General features: G+C 37.9%; 2 protein-coding genes across 2 annotated transcripts in view; one reads left to right on the plus strand and one right to left on the minus strand.

The window, feature by feature from the left end:
• Positions 1-23,759, minus strand: part of LOC134744615 (uncharacterized) — a 333,357-nt gene that overhangs the window by 37,859 nt on the left and 271,739 nt on the right. The window lies entirely within an intron of this gene.
• LOC134747927 (uncharacterized) lies at positions 1,093-5,279 on the plus strand. The gene is made up of 2 exons (XM_063682607.1): positions 1,093-1,111; positions 4,738-5,279. Exons 1-2 carry the CDS (start codon positions 1,093-1,095, stop codon positions 5,277-5,279), a joined length of 561 nt encoding a protein of 186 aa, XP_063538677.1.

Here is a 23,759-nt window from a genome sequence, read left to right on the forward strand (position 1 = left end):
CGACCAGGGGTAAGAGAAAGACATATTCAGGTTTTGACAGGTTAATGTATGGCAGCATAATCCTTTTTCTCTTTCACTCTTATAAATTTCGGTATTTCGCCATCGCCTCCTACCTATGCTGCCATAACCCGACCATGAAATAAACCCGGTCGGTGATAAGGACAAAGCATGGCACTATTTTCTCTTTCCTCTTATAGGAATCGCAATAAGACTATCTTTCTCTATCAAAGAGTGTCAGGCCCGGAATAATCGCATTTTCTTCGAGAGGCCGCGTCTAGTGTATACATATTACTTCAATGGTCGACAGCACGAACCGACTTTGTTTTATACTATGTTAGCGAATAAATACATACTTTAGTTATTAGATCTATTTACAATATGATACCGATCTATTAACTAAAACTCGAATTGGCTTGTATCATTCGCGCGTTCAGTTCGCTCGGACTTGTCCGTAATTGTTTTAGTGCGAGCGAGACGCCCGCGCGTATGACAGCAGACTAATATGATTCCAATATTAATGCAATATTGTTTTGATGTCGTGCACGTTCGAATCAGCCTGAAAAGGTCCGATTATATTGTATTTATCATAGACCTAGTATATACAAGTAGTTATAGACGCGCCACCTAGCGACCGGGGGTAAGAGAAATAATATGCATATAAAATGGGGTTGGCAACTGTCAAAGGTTTGCAGAGATGGCGCCATCATAGCTTGCCCCGTTTTCTATGAGATTTGCCTTAAAGGGCTGGCATCCAGGGCATTAAAAAAACAAAAATTCTACACAATTCTATGGATTTACAGGGCAAGCTATGCTGGCGCCCTCTGCTAATTATTTCGACCGGCCAACCCCATTTGGGCAGCATAGGATTTTTTCTCTTTCACTTATAAATTTCGGTATTTCGCCATCGCCTCCTACCTATGATGCCACCCGGTCGGTGATAAGGACAAAGCATGGCACTATTTTCTCTTTCCCCTTATAGGAATCGCAATAAGACTATCTTTCTCTATCAAAGAGTGTCAGGCCCTTGGTATTATCCTCGTGAGTTAATAACCCGTCTGACGCCCGCCCTTCAAACGTCGATACAGATGAAAAATGAAATGCCGGCCAGACGGTCAGTAACTTGAGCGATATATTACATCGGGGTCACACGTAGCTTACATTAATAAAACGTCTTTTACTCGACATAGCTCGTTTCTAGAGTTATTGTTCTAGTTTTGTTATTATAACCAGCATAGAAGGCACAGTTAGGACTTATAAATTATGGTGCCTATTTAGTTTATCTCGACTGTGACAATTTGAGATAATCATCGAATTGGTATTATATCCAAAACCACCCAAAACTAAATATACTTCCAATAGTTTACATATAAGTCTAACTTTAAGAATCAGATTGATTTAATATTGTACTGCTGCAGTTACTTGTTTAGTTATAAGTATTTGTTTCAATCCATCCATACTCCATCCATACTAATCCATACTAATATTATAAATGCGAAAGTCTGTCTGTCTGTCTGTGTGTTACCTCTTCACGCTTAAACCGCTGAACCGATTTAGTTGAAATTTGGTATATAGATAGTTTGAGTCCCGGGGAAGGACATAGGATACTTTTTATCCCAGAACTCACCCCTCAAGGGGGTGAAAAGGGGGGTGGAATTTTTTATGGGGAATCAATAACCGCTGAACCGATTTAGATGAAACTGATGGGGATAGTTTGTGCTGTGGGAAAGGATATAGAATAATTTTATCCCCGAAATCATCCCTTAAGGATGTAAAAAATGGGGTGGAAATGTATAGTGTGGACCAATTTGGGGGTGAAAAAAGGATGTATTAAAAAGCAGATTTGTTTAAGAATTATAAATAATAAAATAAAAAGCCGTTTATTCACACTAAGTTTAGGTTACATTTGTAGGTTGAATCTATCTTAATTTGCTTAGTGGTGAACCCCTCTTTGGGTGAAGGCCTCCTCCAACTCAATCCATTTGCTTCTGTTTGAAGCTATTGCCATCCATTGCTGCGCCGCCCTCCTGGTGGTCCTCTCCATTTTGTTTAAGAATTAAGGTACCCAAATAACTAATTCCACGCAGACGAAGTCGCGGGCATAAGCTAGTATTATAAATGCGAAAGTCTGTCTGTCTGTCTGTCTGTGTGTTCCCTCTTCACGCTTAAACCGCTGAATCGATTTAGATGAAATTTGGCATAGAGATAGGTTGAGTCCCTGAGAAGGACATAGGATAGTTTTTATCCCGAAAATCATCCCTTAAGAAAGTAAAAAGCGGGGTGGAATTGAGATAATTAATGAAGTGTCTGCTAATTTGTGTGCATAATATGCTCAAATTGAATAATTGCTATAAGATTTTCCCCAGGCGCTATTCATACTCTAGCTGGGGTTACTAAGTCCACGCAGACGAAGTCGCGGGCAAACGCTAGTATATTATATGCTTAACATGCAGTGGTTATAAAATAAGAAGCATTCCTTTATGACTCTTTTGAGATAGGCTCTCCGAAACATGTTGCGCGAGTGACTAAAACAAGTAAGTCTAAACCGTGTAATTATTTAAATATATGCATTTTCGATAGCTGAATTGTGTTTTGGGTCCAAAAATCGATATGGGAAATTAAAATAATAGGGACCTGTTTCAGTTTTTTTCTGTATTACAATTTAGTTAACCCTACTGCAAAAAATAAGCTTCACCTATTAGCGTTAATTGTACCCAGTTGTCAGCGAATGGTTTTTATTTAATATGTGAAATTCACTGTAGTAGTACACGATTAAGTATATTCCATTATTTGTAATATTCATCATCATCACCATCATCATGTCAGCCGATAGACGTCCACTGCTGGACATAGGCCTCCCCCAAGGCTCGCCACTCCGACCGATCCTGTGCCGCTCGCATCCACCGAATTCCCGCGACCTTCACCAGGTCGTCGCTCCATCTCGTTGGAGGCCTACCGGCAGTTCGTCTTCCGGTACGCGGATGCCATTCCAGAACCTTCCGGCCCCACCGGTCATCAGTTCTGCGAGCAATGTGCCCCGCCCACTGCCACTTAAGGTTTGCAATTCTGCGAGATATGTCGGTGACCTTAGTTCTACTGCGGGTATCATCATTTCTGATTCTATCACGCAGAGAAACCCCGAGCATATCTCTCTCCATTGCCCTTTGCGTGACCTTGAGCCTTCTTATGAGGTCCATCGTTAGCGCCCACGTCTCAGATCCGTATGTCATCACTTGTTGTAATATTCTGTCTGTATTGCTGTCTGTTTGTAATATTATAGACTATCAAATAATAATGTTGCTATGTACGAACTCAAACTAATAATATCACTGCGAGAAACATATTTTGTAACAAGTCGACACATATGATGATTGTGACGCAAAATAAAGAAGCCGCAAAGAATTGCGATACAATACAACACAACAACATGAGATATACACACACAGACCAAAACGAGACGCTAAACTTGAGTTTAATGCATCTTAAAAGAGTAGAGTTATTAAAGCAGAACCAGTGCCGAGCAGCTTTTCGTGGGTAATAAAACGCAGAATGGACATTTCGTATGGCTACAACAAGTTAATGACAACACTTACTCTTGGAAGACGCCGTCATTACATTACTGGAAGAATTCTGAGACGCGGCCGCGGTTAAATACGAAAACTTCATTTATTTCATTATTTTTATCATCCTGTGAAACCGCTCATAAACATAAAATTAAAATATGCTCTTATTTGCTCATACTGCATAAAAAGTGTAAAAGTACCTATGTTAGTATATGTATAATTGTAATCTTTTTTTTCAGGCACTCGACGAGACTTTACGTAGGCCGATCGGCTGTTTCCACATTTTCTTGTCCGGTCACAATAATAATAAAAAAATCGGCCAAGAGCGAGTCGGACTCGCGTTCCAAGGGTTCTGTACATTACACAATTTAAACAATGTATTATTTGATTTATGTGAAACGTGAGTGAAATGTCTTTAAAAACCCCGTAGGGGTCGGATCAAAAACTAAGTAATTAAGTCCGAGTCGCGCTTGACTGCACATTTCTAATAGGTTTTCCTGTGATCTATAGGTAAAGATCTATTTTGTGTATTTTTTTCAAAATTTTTGACCCAGTAGTTTCGGAGATAAAGGGGGGGAATGGCCATTTTTTGCCTATTTTCTTGAATCACTTTGAAACTGTTTATCCTAAAATTATAAAAAATATTAAGATTCTCACAATGAGCTCTTTCATTTGATATGTAACTCGATACAGTTTGAAAAACTTTATTTTTTTCTTATTTACCCCCCAAAAGTGGCCTCCCTGTTTAAAATTCATTTGTTTACGTTACACGCCCGTCTTTGGGTCACAAACTTACATATGTATACCAAATGTCAACTTAATCGGTCCAGTAGTTTCGGAGAAAATAGGCTGTGACACGGACAGACAGACAGACAGACGCACGAGTGATCCTATAAGGGTTCCGTTTTTCCTTTTGGGGTACGGAACCCTAAAAAATGTCCTTTATAAAAATTACGAGGCATCCGAAGACTGGTGGTGGTGGTTATGCCATGATATGCTATGCAACGGTTATTAGCTGAAAATTGCTTTTTACGGAAAAGCTAGGTGTGACCCCCTCGATTGTTCGTTTAATTCCTGGCTCGTATCTGGTAAGAGCAGAAATAAATAATTCAGATTACGGACTAAGTGCAGAAATGGGATGTGCCAAAATGGGATGTAACATGTAATCATAATTCAGAACTTGAGCAAACGATCGCCTCTCTCAAAATGGACATTAATGACCGCGATCAGGAGATCCTGAGTAACGATATCGAAATATCAGGCATCCCGGAGGAGACTAACGAGCGTGCATTGCACCTTGCGCTTTCCGTATCTAACAAACTGGGTGTTACGTTAGACGATAAAGATATAGTGCATGCGGAACGCGCCGGACCACTGCGCCGCGGCGAGCCACAAGACGGCGGAGCTCCTAGGCCCCGTCCGCTGGTCGTGAGGCTAGCGCGCCGCGCGCAGCGCGATCAGTTGCTTGCCGCGGCGCGCGTTCGGCGAGGTATCACTACGGCCGACATGGGACTTACGTCAACTCCAAAAACCTTTTACGTCAACGAAAGGTTAACGCGTCATAATCGCCAGCTTTTTTACAAAGCCCGAGCCGAAGCTTCGAGTAGAAATTGGAAGTTTGTATGGACACGAGATGGGTGCATTTACGCCCGGAAGGAGCCGGGAGGTCCGCGTCACCGATTACGAACTGAGGCTGATGTGGATAAAGTTTTTTGCTAATGACGATGTTTGCCTTTATAGCCACCTTTCAAATATTTTTAAAATGCTTTAGCTTCACTATATTGCTTGTACTTGTAATTATAACTGATTACTTTGTTAGTTCCCAAAAGTGTTGCTTTTTTTTATCGGCTAATAACTGGCTTTGTATAAAAAACGTGTATATTAATGACCTTTTTATTTATATGTCAGTACGCTTACGTCACTTATTGTCATCTATAATACTTTCTTGTAATTCCGAAAAGTCTTATGTTACACAGTACACAATACAAAACTACACACAATATTATTATACTTATGAAATATTAATGTTTTATTTTGATTGGCGCCATATAACACTACTTTGTGCATACCTAAACCGCAACAAATTTATCCAAATAACTTTTTCATATAAAATTCAATTTTTAAAGAACAAAAAAATTACGATTGGATTATTAAACCCGGGATCACTTGGTTCAAGGCACGACGAGTTTCTCGTAGCCATGTCGCGGTTCAATGTCGACATTATGGCTATCTGCGAGACCTGGCTGCGTGTAGGCGAGGAGGCTCGCGCACCTGCTCCTGCTGGCTACCGTTTGCTCCACACCCCGCGTCCCGCGGACGTTCGCAGCCGCGGCGGGGGGGTTGGATTTTATCTCAGACGCGGAGTTAACGCGCGGGTTCTCTCGCATCCACCTGCGCATTCTGTAGAACAAATGTGGCTAGGTTTTAACATTAATGGTACAAAACTAGCAATCGGTGCCGCTTATCGTCCACCTTGGCTCAATCCTGACATTTTCATTGATGCTCTTTATGAAACTGTCTCGTCCCTTGGCGAATTCGATAATGTTATCTTGTTGGGAGATTTTAATATTAATCTTTTAGATATTCATGTAAGTAATTCAAAAAAATTGCTGGAATTCTTAACCTGCATGAATCTTACGCAATATGTCAACCAACCAACCCACTTTACGGAGCATAGCGAAACATTAATTGATCTCATTTGTTCTAACATGCGAATTAGCAACGTTACTGTAAATTTTATTCCCACTCTTAGTAGTCATGCTTTTCTTACCAGTGAAATAAACATAAAAAAACAAAAAATGCCACGGAGATTACTGACATATAGACCTATAAAGGATATAAAAGAGGAAAATTTTAATGAAGATATCATCACTATTACCAATGCATTGGAAAGTTGCATGAAGGGTAATGTGTCCGAAATGGTGGAGGCCCTCAATACGCACCTACTTTTGCTTTTTGATGTCCATGCTCCTATCAGACGAACCTATGTTAAAGATCAATCCTATCCGTGGATCACCTTTACTATTAAGGAGATGATGAAACTACGTGATGACGCGCACTCTAGAAGCAAAGTGACGAAACTAGATGCGCATATAAAATATTATAAAGAATTAAAATGAATAGTTAGCGTTGCAATGCATCGCGAAAAAACGGCCTATTTTAATCGAAATATAAATTTTATGAAAAACCCCCGTAAATTATGGAAAAACATAAAAAATAATGTTGCAAACTTTAAAAAAAATGACTCCCAGTTGCCATCCCATCTCAGTAACCCTGAAAAAATTAACGAAAACTTTTTGAACCTTCCGTGTAATAATGATGTTAGTATATCCCTTTTGACATTCTATGAGTTTCACAGATTTGACTCGCATATTTTCAGACTGAAGCCCGTAAGTGAAACATTAGTATTAAATTTAATTAAATCAATTACAACAAACGCACAAGGTCACGATGGTCTCAATATTAGTATGATTTCGCTTACTTTACCTGAATCCTTAGCAGCAATCACAACCATTGTCAATAACTCATTAGAGACTGGTACATTCCCTGAGCAGTGGAAAGTGGCAGTCGTAAAACCAATTCCTAAAAACCAGAATCCCAATGACTACAAAGATCTTCGTCCCATTAGCATACTTCCTGTCATATCAAAAATAATGGAAAAGGTAGTTTGCATGCAAATGACGGACTACCTTGAGGCAAACAACATCTTGCCGAAAAAACAATCAGGCTTTAGGAAGTCTCGAAGCACTGCAACCGCTCTCCTAGATGTTGTAGATGATATTTTGGCTGCACAAGATGCTGGCGAGACTACATTACTGGTCCTGCTTGATTTCTCACGCGCATTTGACACAATTGATACCTCTCTCCTCCTATCTAAAATGGCTTTCTACGGGTTTGACAATTTATCATTGAAGTGGTTTCACAGTTATCTCAGCGGTCGTAAACAGTATGTTAAAATTTGTAATGATGATGGCACAGAGATGGTTTCTAGAACCCTGCCGGTCACCAGAGGTGTTCCTCAAGGCTCGATTTTGGGACCCATCCTGTTTAGCTTATATAGTGCAGATGTCATCAATCACATAAAACACTGCAACTATCATATATATGCGGATGATATACAGTTGTATGCGTCGTTTAAAGTAAATGATACCAGTGCGGCTGTACAAAACCTAAATGACGATTTAAATAACATAAACAGGTGGTGTGGCCAAAATATTCTACACTTGAACCCATCAAAATCAAAATTCATGTTGCTAGGCACACGGAAGCAAATTGATAAAGTTGCAGCACTTGATCCTGTAGTTTCTATAAAAGGCGCTCCTCTAGAAAGAGTCGTTGAGACTCGAAACCTGGGTCTTGTGATGGATGAATGTCTAAGGTTCGAAAAACATATTTCTGAAACTATGCGTAACTGCTTCTATCGGCTTAAAGTGCTGTACGGGATTCGCGAGTGTTTGTCTGTTGATATGCGCATCAAATTATGTGATACCCTTATTCTGTCGAAATTAAATTATGCTGATGTAGTGTTTGGCGAGTGTTTACTAGCTAAGACAAAAAAGGTACTGCAGCGAGTACAAAACGCATGTGCACGGTTTTGTTTCCCTGTCCCACGACGAGCACATGTTTCGCCGTTTTTAAACCAGCACGATCTCCTAAATATGAATTCACGTAGACATCTACACTTTTCCACATTGTTGTTTGGAGTCATAAAAAATAAAGAACCCTCGTACCTACATGACAAGCTTAACTTCTCGCAGCGCGCCATAAGACACGCATCACGACTCACTTTTCCTCCACACCGCACGGTTGCCTTCCGTGGCAGCTTTCGTTTCGCTGCCACCAAGTGTTGGAATGATTTGCCACCACCAGTACGTAATTCGAAAACCGTGTCCACCTTTAAAATTCACCTCCGTAAATTCATACTGGCTAAGCAAAAATGCAACACTTAGGCAACCGTGCACACTCAGTCACTCACACACAAATCGCATAGACACTTACATACATACATACACACAAACATTCATAAGACTTAGGTATAGGCTAATTTTAATTAAGTAATTTGATTGTTATTTGTATTTAAGCTTTCCCTTATTTATTTTTTACATTGTGTTTACTAGTCCATCTACTGGGCCTTACTGAAAATCAGCGTCGCAGAGTGTGCCATGTTGGCTCACACCGTGACACCAAGCTGAGTAAGGACCATTTAGCGCAACCTCATTCTGTTTAATTATTTCTAGTTTTAGTCTTGTTATGTTGTGCTAATAAATGCTTTTTCTTTCTTTCTTTCTTTCTTCTTTCTTTCAAAAATAACTTAACTGCAGACTTCGTTGTTAATATCGCGGCGTGAAAGTGCCGCGACGCTGCCAGGAAGCGTGTTCGGAAACGTTCGATTACAACTCAATTTGATACTAACATGATTTACTTGTTCGTATCGTGATCTTGATTGAAATTGCAGTTTATTGAATTACCTTCTTTGAATCAGGACGAGGGCCTCACCACATGGAATTCAGTCATTAGGAAATGCAGGCGCCAACGAATAACCACATGGAATGCAGTCATTAGTGTAGTTGTGTGCCGACTCAGTGATATATGCCACTTGTCATGACGTTTACTTCGTGGTTGCTGCATTGTATCATTGTTTCGTTTGAGATAAAAACAGGTGGAAAATGTTAATATTCAGACAACCAGCTTTAGCCAGATTCTCCGGCACCACACGTGAGATATATCGCGCTCCGATGACGTTTCGTTTTACGACAAATAGCTCTGAACAAAAATTGCATGGAAATTGACCTAAAAGAATCCTTAAAAATATAGGGTGTACATTGCACGATCAATTAATTTTAATTATAATTCAGATACGTCAGTGCAATATTTACGAACGGCTTCAGACGGTGCGGGCTCCGCGCCAAGTCCCACTCTACTTTATAATTTTAATCTTTCCACGCTTATTGTGATTTCACTGATGACTATTCATACTTTGTAATATTACTCAAAAATAAAAGTGACAATCATGTTTTATACAATATGTGAACTAACAAAAAAGAACAAGAGTAGGTAATATAATATAATTTTTTTAGGTACGTAATATATACAATGATAGTGTAAGCAGTCGCTTGCACAACTAAAAACTAGTGCTAAAAACAACTCTTGGAATTAGGTAGTGTTGTTTATAAATCGAGTCAACGAGGAGTTAGCAGTTATAAATAGGTAGTGCCCCCCATAGGGCCGGGAAATCGGAAAAGCCATCCTCGAAATTAATAGATTACTGTCTTTGCGACTAATTAAAACTTTTGCCTTTTTGATAGACAATCTCGGATCGCCGGCCCGGGATCGGGATTAAATTTGTGCGTCGAATTCGAGACGACAACGAAAACAATTAAATAAGACTTTTGTTTATCCCTGATATCGGAGGGGTTGGTGAGAACTCAAGTCTTATTAGTCTGAATTTGGAGAAGTTTTAATTTGTTTACAAGTTTTATGAGACTGGGTTTAAAAGACTGTCTGTGAGTGGGCAGCAGGGTCCTTTTTTCAGTCCGTCATCATTCTAAAAGGTAATTTATCATCTATATTATTAAGAGTAAAGTTATGAAAATTAACGAAAGACTTCGTGTATTATGCAAAACGCGTCTTAAAATTTGTTATATAAGTTTGGCGTTTTCCTTACAACGGACTCCTTAGGGATACGAAGCCCTACAATAAGACACAAGACAATTTTTTTTATTAAAAACCTCGCCTTCATTACCAGTCTAAAAAATACCGAGTCTAAAAGGGGTAGACGCCAAAGACTCGAGCCTTCGCCAACACTAGTAGGGAGGAAACTCAAATAATTAGTAGGCGCCAAAAACGACGCTAATAGATCTGTAAGATTGATGACGTACGCACAAAGAAATGCTTGGCTCATGCATCAATCTGACACGAAATACATGTTAGCGGGAATTTGCTGAGGTGCTTTTTCAGGTGCCGGAATTCTAAGCAAGGCTCAATTTTGCGTGGCGCGGGCTTTCTACAGCTCAGTTAACAAACATATGTATGTTCTAAAAAACCTGACTAGTAACATAAAATCAATCAATCAATCAAAATGTTTATTTCAGGCAAAAACACAAAGATAAAAATTACAAATTTAACAAAAATACATTAAAAAAAAACGGCTGGGATGTACAAAACTAGCGAAGTTGACAACAGGACACACTCCACACAGGGTCACCGACTTTTCCGAAAGCGCAGGTTCGACCCCATATGGAGTACTGTTCTCATCTCTGGTCTGGCGCTCCACAATACCAGCTCCTTCCCCTTGACTCCATCCAACATCGGGCAGTCCGTATTGTCGGCAATCCCGAACTTACTGACGGCACTTAGTCTTCGGAGAGACGTTGGCTCTCTTTGCATGTTCTACCGTCTGTACAATGGGGAATGTTCCGAAGAACTTTTTGATCTGGTGCCATCGTCTCGTTTCTATCACCGCACCTCCCGCCAAAGGAGCAAAGCTCATCCTCACTTCTTAGACACATGGCACACCATGAATAAGCGGGCATCCCGCTCGTTTCTTCCCAGAACGTGCAGAATGTGGAATGAGTTGCCTCCTGAGGTATTTCCTTTGTGCTACGACATGGGATTCTTCAAGAAGCGGGTATTTAGGGTTCTCAAGGGTCGGCAATGCTTAAGTGGCTCCTGTGATGTTGCTTACGTCCATGGGCGTCGATGACTGCTTCCCATCAGGCGGCTCGTCTGCTCGTTTGCTGACTATCACATAAAAAAAAAAGCATGACGGGTTTTTCTCCATAAAAAATCTTTGTACTTTTATTTGACTACAATTCCTGCTAATGTTAAAAAAATCTGGGTTACACACAACTATGGGATCTTACCACTACCTAGGCGATCATAACATTCAATAGACCAATAATAAAAGCAAGACAAATCATAGTTAGGTTCAGGAGGTTTCCTTGGTAGCCGAGGTACAGATTTTATGTTTCAGGTTAAATGGGTTTCAAGATTGCTAATAGTAGTCAGGGCTTCTTGTAATCGAGTCGTGGGCATGGTAGGTTACATATGGTAGTACATGTTGTTAAGCGGAGTGGCGAGTTTATATGGGTGTAGAAGTAGGGCTGTGGGGCTCTATGTCAGATGAGACTTATACAGTCATCTTACTGTATAAGTTTGATAAGACTAACATTTCCAACGAGTGGTGATATTGTGCAGAACGAGCAAAAAGGTGACAACAAGAAATGTTTGAAGAGAAAAATATAAAAATCCTCTAAAAATAAATCGTAATTTTTTAACGTATAAAATTTGAGCGTATAAAATGATCACAGATTAATCCAGCTAGAGGTACATTTCATCCGTCGGTTTACCGAGCATCATGCAATAAATAAATAGATGAAGATATGCTCTCAAAATACATTTAACTTTATTCTTTATCGGTCAAGTAAAAAGTAAATGTGTTTTTATACTTCTAATCAAAATACTCAATCTCTTTTTGGGAGACTAGAATAGCGGCAATTGTAGCTCGGTAGAACCGCAACAAACTAACCAGACGGTGAAACCATACCTAAATAGAAAAAGTAGCAGTAGTAGTTTTGAATAGTAGTTAATAATACCCGACATAACTTTGCGTTCGTAGTTTCTGTCATGAATAGTGTCATATATAGTGTAACAGACTGAAAGGCCTAAGATGATGATAATATTATCATCATCATAGGCCTACACGATTTAGTGTAATATTTTATATTAGTAGTACTCAATATTATTATGTCACGTCGTCCACAACGTGTCCCGTCCCGCACTATGCTGTCCCGCACACTCCGCTGGCTCCACAGAAAACCAGCGCCGTTGACCACGCTAGTCGTGCCAGCTGCATTGCTGAGTGGAGACCATTTCGGCTTCACATCTCTATTTCTACTGTTTCGTTTATCTTTGTCTTGTATTTGCTATATATGTGTTGTATCACAGATTATATAATACTATAATGTGTTGTCTGAATAAATGATTTCTATTCTATTCTATTCTATTCTATTATGCTATTTCGAGACTTTCATTTTTACGTTATTTAGCATTACATATGTGGAAGCTTGTAATTTGCATTTAGTAGATAAGTCTATTAACCTATGTATATTAGGCAGTAAGCATCCCGAATAAAATAAAATAAAATAAATAATGGTAGGGCAGAAAAAATAAAAATCAGTCAAATAAAAGTTTTTGTCAAAAAAATAATTTTTGATAAAAGTTTTTATCGCGGACTGTACTTTTCTCTCAACAGGCAACTAATACTCATCGAGACAATTCTGAAAAACCCAAACACAATTAGGTTGCGTTGTTTTATCATTATCACAGAGTTCCTATGGTTACCTCCTGTGTCAATCATCAGATTAGCTCTATGGTATCATAATATTGCATCGTCACCTGACTTACATAATAGGTCTAAACCGTAAAATTATTCAATGCATATTTTTACAAGCTTTTATTTAACTAGCAATATTTGTATGTATGTATGTTCGGGTATGTTCAGATACATACGTATCTAAAGTTTCAGCTCAATCGAGTGATAGGAAGTAGGTTTAATTTAGCTTGCAAGATTCGACCCGAACATACATACATACATAAAATATTGCTAGTTTAATAAAAGCTTGTGAAAATATGCATTAAATAATTTTACGGTTGAGACTCACTTGTTTTTAGTGACTCGCGTGACATGTTTCGGAGAGCCTAGGTCTCCTTTCTCAAGCACTAACAGTGCGAGCAGCGTTCACGACGGCCGTGTATCGCGTACTGCGGCGCGTAACATGTCGCGCGAGTGACTAAAAACAAGTGAGTCTAAACCGTAAAATTATTTAAGGTTAGTATGTCTTACAAGTCACAGCAGTTTTCGTGAGGATAATCCACCACCATCACCACCACTTACCACTACCACCATTACTACCACTAGCTTTTCGGTGAAGGGAAACATCGTCAGGAAACCTGCATACTTCCGCGAAGAAATTCAAATTTGTATGTGAAGTCACCAACCCGCATTGGGCTAGCGTGGGGACTAGTCCAATCCCTCTCGCGCATGAGAGGAGGCCTGTGCCCAGCAGTGGGACGGTTAAAGGCTGAAATATATATATATTTTTTCCTGACATTTCAACCTCAATGAGACCCTACCATCCATACTAATATTATAAATGCGAACGTCTGTCTGTCTGTCTGTCTGTCTGTGTGTTCCCTCTTCACGCTTAAACCGCTGAATCGATTTAGATGAAATTTGGCATAGAGATAGATTGAGTCCCTGAGAAGGACATAGGATAGTTTTTGTCCCGAAAATCATCCCTTAAGAAAGTAAAAAGCGGGGTGGAATTGAGATAATGAGAGATGAAGTGTCTGCTTATTTGTGTGCATAATATGTTCAAATTGAATAATTGCTATAAGATTTTCTCCAGGCGCTATTCTTACTCTAGCTGGGGTTACTAAGTCCACGCAGACGAAGTCGCGGGCAAAAGCTAGTAATTACTAAATTGAACATTTATGTATGTATGTAATGAGGAAATGATTAAGCAACATATACTTACATTAACATCGATCGCTTTTAACTTTATTAAGTACTTTACAAATTAATTGTGAAAATATTCCTCCATTTGATTATGAAAAAATACGTTGAAGAATTTAGGCACGAAAAATGTTCATAATACAAGTTTTCTATTTTGCTATCAAATAAAGATCGCACAAAGCACCATTTTCATCAGATTCGCTTAAGGATAAATATATTGGAAGGCCATTTCTCCAGTATTATCAATCAGAGAAAAACGCCTGTCCCATTCGGAGTGGAAGTATCGGCGAGACATTAATTGAGACGGAGATGATTTATTTCTGCTAACATAAAAACGCAGTGCTCTGTATCAATCATTCGCGGCGGGGCGTATTGTCTATTGTGCGGAAAACATGGACTGTCTACTAGGACCTATATCTAAAGTAGGACCAAGATAACTCTGCATGGCAAATGTAGCAATGTGAAATAATAATTGTTAGAAAGAGACACAATCAGAGAAAACATGTTTCAGGACTTTTATTAACGTGAGCCAGGCCCTAAACGTGTTCGTGAACGTAATTGAAATCCCTTTAAATTCTCGCATTTTGTAACATAATTAATGTCATTACCGTTTATATAAACTAATGCCGGGTAGTTTAGTGTTGTTTACCAATATCGCAATATACATTTTGCTGGGACGTCAGTCTTCCGTGACCACATAGTGCAACCTAGCTGAAACGTCGGAAACAAGGTAAAATAATGAAAAATCGCGTTAGACCCAGTAATTGCGCTCTCATATTCAGCTAGTAATCATTAAGTGGTTGCCTTACATACTGTGAGTTAGCGAGTTATGCGGTTATCAAACTGATGTAGGTCCGCAGGCCGCTGTGTGGTGTGTGAGCGAGACAGCGTAGGTATATAGTGATATCGCAGTTCCAGTTGCACACCGGACCTGCGTGCGGATCCGCATCCAATGTGAAAGGCTGTCTTATCTAGGTAAGTACGTAAGTAAAAAGTAAAAGAAGAGCGCCTCGAGGGACGGCTGGCGGCTCAATTAAATCTGGCTCTACCTACACGGGGCTCTATACACCTAATAGTTTCTCATGGTTTTTTAGTTTTTATTTATTTGGACTATATACTCCAAGACGGTGGCCAAAAATAATACTACTGAAAGACAGATAAAAATAATACTGACGAAAGGAAAGAAATATTTGGAAGCTGCACTTACTTGAAATCATTGGAAACACAAAACTACAAACTGAAATTAATGTCAACAACGTGAGAAAAAGTAACCAAGGACCGTGCCCGATTGTGATTCGTTCCATAAATGTATAGTTGAATACAACACGAGATACATAACATCAGTGAACGGAAATGAACGGAAATACATATAGTATTAGAATCGTAGACGTGCCAATCGCGTCGATTGATGGTCCCTGACAGTTCAATTTTACATGGAGTAGCTGTCAAGTAGTTTGTTCTGTTTGTAGACATTTTTTGGAAGTTTGGCAGACTAATTTATTTAGAAATGTAACATAAGTAAGTAATAAAAATGCGGTAAAAATGTAATAGGTATACTTAATATATTAAATGTAATAGGTATACTATAATTAGTATTTAATTTGTAAATAGTAGGTAGTGATATCGTTTAATTATTTTCAAATACAGTACAAAGCCTGCACCAACAAACGTCTCTTTTTGGCCCAGTGGTTGACTGGTAGAGAATGCCTTAAGGCATTAAGTCCACCATTTGTACTTATTTTATGTGCAATAAAGTATAAATAAATAAATAAAAACATATTTCTTCAATTATTTTTATAAATTGGCTTAAATTTATAAAAATATTGAAGAAATATGTTTTATCGAAAAAGTGTCGAAGGAACTGTCATGTACTTACACTAGTTAAGGGGCCCACTGATTATCAGTCCGCCGGGCTATATCAGCCTGTCAGTTAGAACAAAAATTTGACAGTTCCGAACAACTGACAATCGATTGCCGATGCCTACGCCGCTACGGAACTGCGTAGCGCGTTCGCGCGAGCTTCGTCGCAGTTCGCAGTCGTAGCAATGGCGAGTGTCAAGTGCTTTTGCGAGACTTTTGTTTTTGTAGTTCGCACATTTTTAAGGTACCGTTCTGATTACACAGACTACACCAGCACTACTGCAGCTGTATTGCAGCGCGACATTGCTGCCGGAAATGCAGCGACATCAATTTACGCTAACTTAAATGTTACGAAAGTATCGCACTGTTTATTCTTATTTAATAGGTACACATTATTTAGTATATTTACCCGACTGCCAAAGGAGGAGGGTAATGTTTTTCGAGTGAAATGAATGCCAATCACAAAGACATACGTCAAGGTCTTATCAAAACCAGTTTAAAACAGTAACAGGTTGTTAAATCTAAATTGGGCTCCAGGCCTGTTTTTATATCGTTGTCGTTACATATTGATTTAAAAACCAGCCCGCGCAGCATGGTTCCCCTATCACTAAGTCCGTCACTTTCGCACTCACATACTTGTTAGAACGTGACAAGCATGGTGATAAGCGTACCGTAAGCGTACGTAATATTTCCCGTGTTCACTCCGAACCGTCCGTAATGTAATAAGGGTCATTTAAAAATTGAGAGTCCATTGCCTCAAATTGGCAAAATGAATTTATTCCTAAACACCTTAATTTGTTTGTTTCCTGGCTAAATAAATTTCGGCGAACGTGCCATCCCGTTGGGTAAAATTACTATCTCTAATGATAACCTGATTAAAGTGACAAAAGTTCGTCCGTGCGTCGCGTGTAACTGTAGGTGTATTATAAAACAGTCAACTGGGCTAATTAATGAAATGACAGGGTAAATAAGATAGGGCTGAGCGGGGTGCCGTGATAATCTCTTCGGATGCGTAATTTTAATCCTTAAGGTTGTATAAGTATGAATGAACTCTTTCTGAAGTCTAATGGGGTTAATTTTGTTTTAAAGATATAATGATATAATGTTCCAAATTAAGGAAAATGTACAGAGGAAAAGAAAGTTAACTTCATCCGTCAGGCCCTCACGGAAATATCTACTTGTTCCCCCTCCTTCCTCCACGAAATTTTATGATGAACGTTTCGAGCTATTCGGCTGTGGAACAGCCTGCCGTTACATAACTATTAGGTGTGCAAAAAATCTTCAAAGCTTTTAAACCTACTGAAACATCATTACTTGTCTCTTCCTTAGTGTGCTGCTGTGAATATATTATGTAAGTATGACGTATATATGTATAAATGTTTGCTATTGGGATTTATTGTTATTAGGGTTCCGTACCCAAAGGGTAAAAACGGGACCCTATTACTAAGACTTCGCTGTCCGTCTGTCTGTCTGTCACCAGGCTGTATCTCATGAGCCGTGATAGCTAGACAGTTGAAATTTTCACAGATGATGTATTTCTGTTGCCGCTATAACAACAAATACTAAAAACAGAATAATATAAATATTTAAAATATAAATATAATTTTTTTATAATTTTAGGATAAATAATTTAGAAGTTATTCAAGAAAATAGGCAAAACATGACCATTCCCCCTTTATCTCCGAAACTACTGGGTTTAAAAATTTGAAAAAAATAAACAAAATAGATATTTACCTATAGATTACAGGAAAACCTATTAGTAATCGCAGTCAAGCGTGAGTCGGACCTAATTACTCAGTTTTTGATCCGACTCTTTCGGGTTTTTTAAAGACATTTCACTCACGTTTCACATACAAAATACATTGTTTAAATTGTGTTATATACGGAACCCTTGGAACGCGAGTCCGACTCGCACTTGGCCGGTTTTTTTTAAGGATGCGTGCACAATGCACATACAGCTTATATTGCACACTTATAATACATATATTGAATGAACGAATATTTGAATGGCAGAATAAGTTGTCTCACTTTTTTTTTTAATAATTAAAGACGGAAATTGGTTTTTGATGTCGTCTGCGCTTAGCGTCGTCTGACAAAATCGAAACTCATCCACGAATTGCCCTTTCCCGGCCTCTGCAATAATTTACTATTATTTGATGAATAATGAAGTATTGTAGACTCTGTTAAATCCACTTTAAAATCCAATTTATAGCAAGCAACTATGTAGGTAGGTGTATAGTTCATTATTTTAAATAACGAAACAGGATTAAATCATTTCATCCCGTAGATAAGTTTATTTGTAATTTGTGTTTCATTCGTTAGTGTTGTGCGATATTAATTTAATCATTATCAATATTTTAAATAATATCAGAAAATACAGTGTGGAAAAAAAATAATGGGCCCTGGAGGAAAAGTGCCTTAAAACCTTAATTTAGCTCATTTTCTATACAGTTAATGTTAATTTCTCCAAGAAATATTAGGTCTTACACTCGTCTGTCGTACAAAATATCCATAAAATCGAATATTTAGCACTTAAGAATATTTTTAGAGAAGCGAAATTGAAGAAACAAAGAAAAATCTTTGAATGCAGTTCTGTTTCTTTTACAAAATAAAAGAATATTTCCTTTAAGTAAAATGAGCTAACTTAAGGTTTTAAGGCACTTTTCCTCCAGGGCCCATTACTTTTTTCTACACTGTATATCTGGTCTCCTGACCGTTCTTTTGTAAGAGCATTTTTGACTTCTCCGAAACCATTAATTTTCGCTCAACATTCTTACAAGTATATGGGGGTAAAATCGGAAGATCATTGCCTTCCTTTAGTTACTTTCTAGAGCTTATATCTTCTAAATGGGTCAACAAAAAATTATGAAAAAAATAAATATGCATCTTCACTCTATGTACAATAATCGTAACATTTGACTTTTTTCCTGAAATTCGTAGTATCACCGAAAAAAAATAACACGACAGGCCGTTTTGCGGCTAACTTTGCTTATAACTACTAAACGGCTTAATCGATTAAAAATATTTTTAAACTAACAAAAATGTTTTAACAGGTTTTACAAATTCAACATAGCTTTTGTTAATCAAAAAATATTTTCACGTACGATCGCAGTGAGCAGGGTGCGGGTATAGAGTACAGAGACGCTGAGACGCTCAAGGCCAAATCAGCGAGAATCGTCTTAACATTACAGTTTTGAATTATTCACGGTTCGTTTCACTAGACTTATAATGAGCGGGATATGGACCGTGATAAGTGATTACCATGAGGTAATGTGTAATTCTTTTTTGTAATTTCTTTACCTAATTGTAATTTTTATTTGTAATTTTAATGTGTGTATGTTACTATGGAATTTGTCTAAAATAAAAGCATTTTATTTATTTATTCGGCACAGTCATATTTTCTGAGAACTGCCAACATAATTCCCGTATGCACAATAATGGACAATGGTCAAAGGTCCGATCCGATATCGGATGTCGGAAGGAAGTAAAATATCAGATGTATGTGTTTCTCTGTATTTATGCATTTAATAAATCATTATTACCAAAAAACGATAAATAACGAAAAAGGCGGACTTAATGCCAATGGCACTCTCCTGCAGCAGTTTTTCTCATAGGCGCCTTCCGACATCCGATATCGGAAACGCGCTTCCGATAAATTCAGCCATGTCGAAGCCCCCTTAAAGCCCTTTTAAAGATCATAATTATTGTGTAGCTGTGTGTAACGACTCCAAGCGGCCACCATTATCTAATGTCATTAGATTTTTAATCATAAATTATACGTCAAAGCCGTGACAAGTTAAGCGCTAACGCAACCAATAATTTTAAGTATGTGTTTATTGACTAAATTGAGTGACATATTTACAACTAATATGGCGACAGTTTTCGTGTGAATTTGAAAAGCCTTTTTAATGTCTGTCTTAAAAAGGTTTTTCAAATTCACACCAAAAATAAATCTAGGAGTTAGGTAATCCAACACGGTAGAAGCCAATTCAAAGTTCCAAGGGTTCCGTACATTACACAATTTTTAACAATGCATTTTTTATGTGAAACGTTAGTGAATTGTCTTAAAAAAACCCGTAGGGATCGGATCAAAGACTAAGAAATTAAGTCCGACTCACGCTTGACTGCACATTTCTAATAAGTTTCCTGTCATGTACAGGTAAAGATTTTGTGTATTTTTTTTTATTTTAAACCCAGTAGTTTCGGAGATAAAGGGGGAGGGGAATGGTAATTTTTTTGCCTATTTTCTTGAATAACTTCTAAGCTGTTTATCCTAAAATTATAAAAAAATATATATTTGAATTAGTCACAATAAGCTCTTTCATTTGGTATGTAACACGATATAGTTTAATTTTCTCATTTACCCTCCAAAAGTGGCTCCCATGATTAAAATTAATTTGTTTGCGTTACATGTCCACTTTCATATGTGTACCAAATTTCAACTTAAGTAATTGGTCCAGTAGTTTCGGAGAAAATAGACGGACGGACAGACAGACAGATCGAGTGATCCTATAAGGGTTCCGTTTTTTCCTTGTGAGGTACGGAACCCTAAAAAGGCCCATTTAAATAAGAAGGAATTCCTAACCTACACATATTTGCAACGGTTCTAAAGTTGGTTGGACACTGGTTAGGAAAAACGTATAAAAAACTTAATTCTCCTTGTTCGCGCAGTCAATAAAGACTCCCAGGTAATAATTCTGAGGAGTCTGTTATTTAAAGCGTAACTCACGTTAATATTCTGTTCGTTCGCTACCTCGCTAGAGTTCAACAAGCCAGCAGCTAAAATATTGAAAACACGGTATAAATAATTCAGTACTTATTCAAAAATTTGACGAAGATATCCAGAACATTTGGAATTTAATTATGCCTAACTATACAATTCCATTGATTGTGTAGACGCAGATGAGATATGATAGCAGATACTCCCCTATCAGGCAGTAGAATTTTTTAATGAGAAAATTAGTTCTAGCCCTGGCTCGTACCAGTGACTTTGTCGAAATAAAACCAAACTAAATATTATTCCATAAACATGAGATAGAAAATCAAAATAATTTCAACAATGAATTGTAAATTTTTTAACATTAGGAAAAAGGTAAACAATCTTGACGTGTCTTTTTTATTGAAAAACGCTTTAAAAAAATAGTAACTATTACTTATTTAAGCAAAAGAACGTAAATCATCGTATGATTTCTAATGCTAAAAAAACTAAGTACCTATAGTTAAGGTTCAACGGTTAAAACGGTCTATTCCTTTATTAGGTTGCAACCGGGAAATCGGTAAGCGCCACTTGCACCATCCCACTAACCCGTGGTTAACCGGTTAAACCGTTAACCCAGTGTCAAATTGTACTGGTAACCATGGTAACTCCAGGTTTAACACGTTAACCCCGGGGTAGTGAATGGTGCAAGTGGCCCTAAGGAGGTTATAGTGTCGTATCTACGATTACATAGGGTTATGTAATCCGCGGTGTAGGTATGTCAATATGGCGGAACAGGGCGCGAATTTACATAAACATGCAATTAAAGTGTAGATGGCGAACTCCTCGGGCCCTGATAATATTAAAGTGGACCCCTTCAGTGTCTTCAGAAGATTTATATGTACGACTATGTACATATACGTTTGTACACTAGGCATCTAGATATGAGTATAAGACTGTATCGATCGTCCAGTGGCGCCCTCAGGGGGATTGTGTTTTCTAATAAACCAAATCATTTCTGTATAATTCAGTATAAGTATTACAGTTGTGTCCTACTTAATACTAAATTTTGTACATCCACGTACACCTCACCCGCTTAGCTACTTCATTCAGTTGCTGACTGTTTGACTGTACTCTCTTTCTGGTCAGATGGCTTGGCGGTAAAACCCTCGTCCGTGTTTTTAAACAATACATTTAAATTCTTGCGCACGTATACGAGCCTAAGCAAACGATGGGATTATAAGTTTTAATGGGTTAAAAACGAGTGTATTGTTCAGTTACTTTATTAGAAACTTTTTTAATGGCAATATTATTTATTTGTGCATTAAATTACCATGCTCAAGAGCATTTTCACAAGAAATTGTAGCATATCTTTTGTTTCAAATAAATTGGGTTATTTCTACTCAGAATCACGAGGTCTGAGGATACTGGATACGAGGAGGAAGTTGTTTCAATCATTATTAATTTGTTCATTCGTTAGTTATGTATTTGTACCTATTTGATGTTTATTATTATCATATATCTATCTTTGTCATTATTGTGGTGTTATGGGCCTTTTGAGTGCCACGTCGACCAAGCAGTGATCTATTGTGACGGCCCTATAAAGTTCATTACTAATGCCCGTTGAATCGAGGAAATTCCAGATACTTTGGGCCGTAATGTTCTGTAGGTACAGACCCTATGAAGTCATAGGGTTACAATACATGTCGCCCTAAGAGGTACTTCTTTTTGACATTAGTGGTCCGCAGGAACAAATAATGTGCATTGCAGTCTCCTCTGACTCCTGGCAGCAGGTTTGTCGCGTCTTGTTTCTTTCCAATAGGCTAGATGACAAATTTTCATTATTGGTACAAATCGATCAGGTGTGTTTTAAAGATCAAATGTCTATTTGGGACACATTGTATTAAAGCAATACCAAAGTCAGAAATTATAGTCAAGGTCCGACAGTCTTACCTCACTCGCGAAACGCTCCTAACAAAACGATAAGCGAAGGTGACGTCAAGGTCACTGAGAGCCCATCTTGAAGTATGGACAAAACAAGAAAATTGCGTTTTTGTCGGTGAAATATATCGTTTATTATAGTTGCTGTACAATGTTTTTTTTGGATAAAATGTAAGGAATCAAATGGTACCCTTACTTTTTAACTTTTTGGAAGTTTAAAAAAAAAACTTAATTTTTTGAAACTTTCTGGTCCTGTATTTTTGTATTATTTCCATATATTATTTTAATATCCACATTATTGTGATAAATTGCTCATTTGCTATCTATTTTACTTTATAAAATTCAACATATGTTATCATCACTATTTGTAACATGTGTTTGTTCAACTTATAGTGTCCTGTCAGTATTCTACCCAGGTAGCAAAATGACGTCAAATGACGTCATTTTACGTCATTTTGCTACCTGGGTAGTCACCGCCGCGCAGGTCTTGTGTCTTTTGATATTTTGTTCTTTAGCTTTTCATCATCATCATGTGCTTAATGCGGCCGGCTGAGAGGAATTTGTTTTCGATGTCATTATTCCCTCTCACAATTCTGATCTAGGTATGTTTATTAAATTAACTGATTTGTCTTTTACTGAATCAGTGAACTTCTTATGGTATTAATTGTTTGTCAGTGTAAAGAGAATATATTTTTCGATCTATATTTAAATATTTAGTTATTTTTAAGTGTTTAGGTACTTACGTCTATAATGTATTACGTGTGTATTACAAGGTCACCTTCCCATTTGACTGCGGCTCCCCCAATAAAAACAAGGAAACCTAAAACTTCAAAAATATTACAAGTAAAGTAAGAAAAACAATATTACCAACATCAATGAATCAATTTACGTGCTAATCTAAAATAAAGAGAATATTAGTCGTTAAAATAAGATAACCATTACGATAAAGTATCCCCGAATCTTTGTTATCGCACGTTTTCGCCACGAGAGATCAAAAACGATTTGTCATAAGGCATCGTCAAGATTATGTCCTTAATAAATTTCATGGCCCGCCAATTATTTACACGTAACGGGATCTGAGACTCCTCTCGGGCGACTTAATTTATGGAGACTTTCAACGCAGGGATTATTCTTAACTTAACCTACTTTAAAAATTGGATCTTAAAGGCACAAGTTTTCTGCGATG

This window comes from Cydia strobilella, chromosome 1, assembly GCF_947568885.1.
Source record: "Cydia strobilella chromosome 1, ilCydStro3.1, whole genome shotgun sequence".
Classification (NCBI taxonomy): domain Eukaryota; kingdom Metazoa; phylum Arthropoda; class Insecta; order Lepidoptera; family Tortricidae; genus Cydia; species Cydia strobilella.